General features: G+C 46.7%; 1 protein-coding gene across 1 annotated transcript in view; it reads right to left on the reverse strand.

The window, feature by feature from the left end:
- Positions 1–6000, reverse strand: part of LOC119654832 (squamous cell carcinoma antigen recognized by T-cells 3) — a 19398-nt gene extending 13398 nt beyond the window's left edge. Inside the window, exons 1-3 of the mRNA XM_038060404.1 lie at positions 5776–6000; positions 5494–5687; positions 5255–5430 (exon numbers count right to left, since the gene is read on the reverse strand). Of these exons, the coding sequence (XP_037916332.1) occupies positions 5255–5430; positions 5494–5687; positions 5776–5853 (448 nt within the window). The 5' untranslated portion in view covers positions 5854–6000. The remainder of the gene's footprint in view (positions 1–5254; positions 5431–5493; positions 5688–5775) is intronic.

Here is a 6000-nt window from a genome sequence, read left to right on the forward strand (position 1 = left end):
TTGATAAGTGAAAGCAAGCAAGTGAAAGTCTTCGGCCACTCTATCACCCCTGTTAGAATCCAACCAGACCCAGACAAGATACAATCCGTTTCAAGTTTGACGCTTCTCAAAGCCGTGAAGGATTTAGGGCATGTTAAAATTCTACCGTCGTTTCTTGCCCAGAGTTGCTCACCATCAATCAATACTCAACGTTTATTTGTCTAGGCACAAAACAAAAGGCTCACCCGTGATTGCGTGGTCCGCAGAAAATGTCCCCTAGCACGGTTCACCGAAGCGATAGGTGCTGCTCTTCACCGCCAGGTGAATCAAACCTGGCAACCGTTGAATTTCTTCTCCAAGTAATTGAACCCAGCTCAACGCAACTACAGCGTCTACGATCGTGAGTTACTCATCGAATACCTCCTCAACTTCCGCAACTGAGCTTCATCAGCTAGTTCACTTCTGACATTCAACACATATCTGGCAAAGACAACATGGTTGCAGATGCTTTGTCACGTGTCTCCAAGGCCACGGTTCCTGTCACGGTGTATTCTATGGCAATCGCCGAGGCACAGAAAGAAGACGCAGAACTTCATAGCCTAAAGACAGATTCCAAGTATAGATTCAAAGAGTTTTCCATCTTCGGCCCAAACTCCCGCCTATCCTACGAGACCTCGGAAAAGGCAACAAAGTCATTCACTTCGCCGGTTTTTCAAAAGGAAATATTTCATGTTGTCCACGATTTCACGCTCCCAAGCATCCGGACAACGAACCGGTTAGTAACAAAGAAATGACTTCTGAACCACCATGAACAAGGACATCAGTTCTTGGGCCAGGTGGTCAATCGCGTATCAGAAATGCAGGATCCCTAAGCATTTCACGCGATCCACTTCGACATCATTGGTCTCTTGAGAGAATCGCACGAATTCAATTATTGACTCACTATCATCGACAAGTTTACGCAGGGGCCTAAAGCAATGCCTCTGACTGGAATTAATGCACAGTAATGTGCGTAGGTCGAGAGTGCCTCCCGCACTTTGATGTACCGAGTCTACTCTTTTCTCGGAGTCTCGGAGTTAGGCAAGCTCCTTGGTTTCAAACACCATAGGACAACTGCATAGCACCCGCAACCCAAAGGGATGTTGGAACGACGATACCGGACGCTGTAGACAGCCTGCCTTAAGGCTGCCAGCCGACACTCTGCTCGACACCAGACATGCTCGCAGGTCCTCATCAGAGTGGCACCCTACGAGGGTCACTTCTAAGCCCTGGAGCGAAGCACTCAGTCCTTCGGATCCAAGTGCGTCTTCTTGTCGAGACTTAAACCGTTTACGGGGTAACAGGTGACACCGGCAACACAACGTGTCCCTTTCGCTAAGCGTAATTAAGTCGGAAGCCACGTCGTAGGATTTAATCGCTGAACCAACACGGCTTCATCGCATCAAACTCAAAAGTTACAGCCGCAAATTAGACGCACCCATCAGCACTCAATTGATCCCAGCACATTTGGCTACTGAGCCACGAGGCCCGAGGGGAGTGGAGCTATTTTCTTCTTGTACCGATTGACAACCGGAGCGGACCTAGAAAATTTGTGCTCATCTTAAAATTACTACTATATTTTATGTTAAGGGAGAGAACGAATTTCACTACTATTCTAGTTGTCCGGCGGTCTGGACGATTCAGCTGAGATCGATGTTCCGAAGCATGAGTAAGCAGATTCGAGATGGTGTTCCTTTCCGAGAGATGATAGCGATTTTTGCTTGCCGATGCCTCGGTGCCTGAGTTGCTGAAAGCCGTTTATTTACGTTTATAAACCGTTACCCGTTTATAAAAACGGGACAAATTGTATCAACTGGTCCTCCAGGTTGGGGATTGGGTAGGACTGACAACCCTACAAGGAAAACAACTTGTTACGAAGCCATAACAGGAGCCTCGGACTGGACAGATTACACAACGACGAACCCGGCAACGACAAAGGAATAACGATTTGCGCATTTTCTCATGGAACGTGCGCTCCCTGTACAAGAATGAAGCTGCTGAGCAGCTAGCCGATACCCTGTTCTAATATAGGGCTGATGTAACAGCGTTACAGGAGATCCGTTGGACAGGAACCGGTTTCCTGGAGAAGAGTCGCTACACCATATTTTATAGTGGCCATCCAATAAACCATATGCTCGGAGTAGGTTTCTTAGTCAGCCAAAAAATGAAACCTGCTGTTATCGGCTTTGAAAACATAAGCGAACGGCTATGTACTCTGCGCTTGCGAGGCAAGTTTAGAAATATAAGCCTCATTAACGTTCATGCCCCTATAGAGGAGACTGTAGAGTCGGAGAAGGATACCTTCTACGAGGCAATAGAATGAACCTTCGAAGCCTATCCCAGATATGATATCAAAATCATACTTGGGGATTTTAGCAGCCAAGTAGGGAAGGAGCCCGTATTTAGACGATACGTTGGTTCCCATAGCTTACACGAAAATACAAATGATAACGGACTGCGGATCATTCAATTAGCATTGTCACCTGGTTTGCGTGGAAAGCGGTCCACAAATATACGCGGGCCTCTCCAGACGGGACCACTTTCAACCAAATTGACCACGTGTTGATCGAACGCCGCCACCTTTCAGCCTTGATGAAGGTCAGAACATATAGGGAGGCCAATATAGCCTCGGATCACTATTTCGTTGGCATGGTGCTCCGAGCTCGAATAACACCACCATCCAGAATCCCCTCTGACAATCAGGCGAGAGTTAACACTGAAGCCATCCACAACACAGCCCTTCGCAACACCTATAAGAGGAAAATGGGTGCCGTAATAACCGCAGTCAACAGAGATCCTGGAGATCAAGCATCAACAAATGATCTTCACAATCACCTGAAGAACCTTATCATTGATACGGCCACAAACATACTTGGCCCCAGCCGCAAAAAGAGTCGGAACGGCTGGTTTGACGATGAATGTAAGCTAGCAACGGAACGGGAGAATGCCGCGTACCAAGTAATCTTGCATTCTCAAAGAACGCGGGTACGCGCAGAGACTTAATACGAACTCTGTCGAGCGGAGGAGCGACTTCACAGACGGAAGACGGAAGGAAGGAGAATCAACAAGTCTGTGAACTAGAAAAGTACAGGGAGCAGCCACACCAGGCGCGGAAGTTTTACCAACAACTCAGCAGGATGAAATCTTATACGCCTCGATGCTCGTCCTGCCGAGACAAAGAGGGAAATTTGATTTCCAACAGTATGGGCATATTGGAGCGATGGGCTGAGTACTTTGATGAGCTATTGAATAACCAGAACATCGCCGAGTTGGAGGTCCCGCCAACTGAAGACGAAGGACAAATACTGCCACCACCAAGTATAGTAGAAACAGTTCTAAAGCTAAAAAATCATAAGTCGCCAGGAGCCGATGGAATTACAGCCGAATTGGTTAAATATGGAGGCAACCAGTTACACCAAGTGGTTCATCAACTTGTACTCAAGGTATGGGACAGCGAATCAATGTTTGACGATTGGCAACGAGCCATTATCTGTCTCATGCATAAAAAGGGAGATATCACACAGTGCAACAATTATAGAGGTATCACGTTGCTGAGTACCATCTATAAAATATTCTCCGCTATGTTGCGAATCCGGATAGCCCCATACGCTCAGAACACCATTGACCCATACCAAAGAGGCTTCACTTCAGGCAAATCAGCAACAGATTACATTTTCTCTGTGCGGCAAGCGATGGAAAAACTGTTGGAATATGGACAACAGTTGCACCATCTATTCATCGACTTCAAAGCCGCCTGTGATAGCATAGCCAGGGTAAAACTGTACACGGCCATAAGAGAATTCGGTATCCCGACGAAATTGATAAGCTTGACTAGACTGACCCTGACCAATTTGCGAGGCCAGATAAAAGTAGCAGGACCACTATCAAGACCATTCCACATCAACAACGGTCTATGACAAGGGGATGCCCTATCATGCGTCCTCTTTAACCTGTTCCTCGAGAAAGTGATCCGTGATGCTGAGGTAAATGCAAGAGGTACGATCCTCTTTAAGTCCACCCAACTACTGGCCTATGCTGACGATATCGACATCATGGGAAGAACCACCCGAGAAGAATCTTCCGAAAAATGTTTGGACCCCTACATGAGGATGGACGATTTCGTAGCCTACATAAAGACGAAATCTATGTGCGATACCACGACCGTCAAGTTGTGAATAAAATCAGGCTCAATAGGTTACGGTGGTCGGGTCACTTAATCCGTATGGATGAGGATGATCCAGCCCGGGAAGTCTATAAGGGCAACATCTATGGTAGAACAAGAAGACGAGGTAGACCCTGCCTAAGATGGAGCGATGGCGTAGATGAGGACGCCAGACAGCTTTTAGGGATATCGAATTGGTGGACCTCGGCGCAAAACCGGGACGTCGGGAGTTCCTTATTAAGGCAGGCCTAGACCGGATACCGGTTGTTGTGCCGTTGATGATGATTCGTCGTAGAGTCCGTGGATACGTTTGATCGTAGGATCTATAGTCCTCTGATAAAACTATTCAAGATCCTAGTGCCGCTAATTTACCGTTAAACTAGCTAAACAAACGAGAGACGTTATAGAGAAACTTGACCACACTAACTCAAGGCCGCCGCCACCACAAAAATGATCGAAAAGCCCAGACTAAGTCCCACGACAAGGATTTGTCTATCACTTTGAATCCGATAAATCCTGCTAGCGTTTTGCAAATGTTTGCGCAAGAAATACTTGGAAAGACTTCCATCCAAAAACAAAGGCAAACAATAATCTCTCAACATTCAGGGATGTTCTCATCGCGGTGAATAACACGCTGCTCACTCATTGGGTGACGTACCAAACAAGTAACTTTTTTGGCATCCGGAAAATGAAAATGAATCCGAAACGCATATCTACCAAAATTTATGTGAATTCCAATTAAAATGATGCCTTGAACAGAAGAGCTCCAGAGAAATCTCTAGTTGCAGATCAGACACTATCTCAAAACGGTAGCATCTTGATGCCCAGCAGTTCCACTTTACTTATTTCCGGAACCAATAATTCACTGCGAATGACCAGGAAATTGATCTGATGGAGAGCCTCCAAACAGAGAAGTTATGTCCTTTCGCAAGCTGCCCTTGTTCCCTTTGATACAGAAAATGTATATTTTTGAGGATAGAAATAATCATCTTGACCCAATTCCCACGCCTTGAAAACATAATGAACAGAATAAGTATCTACAAATTCACACAACAATAAATATTCGGTACGTACAGTAGTAATCATTGAGGGCCTTCCGGAATAGCTTCTCGCATTCGCTGACTTCAGCCTCTGAGGACGCCAAACTGTTCTCGATCATCAGATACTTCAGCCAAAGTTCCGGTGCGACTGGGTAGACCGCAGAGAACAGGTCGTAGCTCTGCCGAATCTTCTCCAAATCCGCTAGTTTGCTGGAAAGGTGTGGTCACTGAATATAGACGGGCAGTTCTGCTCGATTTCAACAGAAAACTCACTGCGCTATCTCGATGAGCTGCACGTAGTTCTCATAACCATATTTGTTCTGATCAATCTGCCCCAGCGTCTCCAGGTACTCCTTGATCAGGCGTTCTTCCTCGTCCTGCTCTTCTTCCGAATCATCGTCGTCGTCGTCGAGCTCCTTATCAGAGTTCATTGGGTCATCATCGTCAGATTTCAGAAGAGCTTCCTCCTACGAATAAAGTGCGGGCATTGGTAATCCATAGAAGCGTGAGGTCCCGGTCACCGGGCATTCCTGAAGTGCCAATGAACTTCCTCACCTGAGCCTCATCAATGTCATCGACGTCATCACCGCCGTCCGCATCACCATCGACGATGCTGTCTACCTTATCGGACATGTCGCTGCAAGTCGCTTTTCACGATGCAAATCAGAGGAATTTCTTGTTTAAAACCCGCGCGTCGAGTGCATCCGAGCCTCCTTATGATAGCGTTTATTGGTTAGGTGCTGGACGTTTCTCGCGAGTGACAGTTGGTGACGGCTGGAT

The sequence above is a fragment of the Hermetia illucens genome, chromosome 4, assembly GCF_905115235.1.
Source record: "Hermetia illucens chromosome 4, iHerIll2.2.curated.20191125, whole genome shotgun sequence".
Classification (NCBI taxonomy): domain Eukaryota; kingdom Metazoa; phylum Arthropoda; class Insecta; order Diptera; family Stratiomyidae; genus Hermetia; species Hermetia illucens.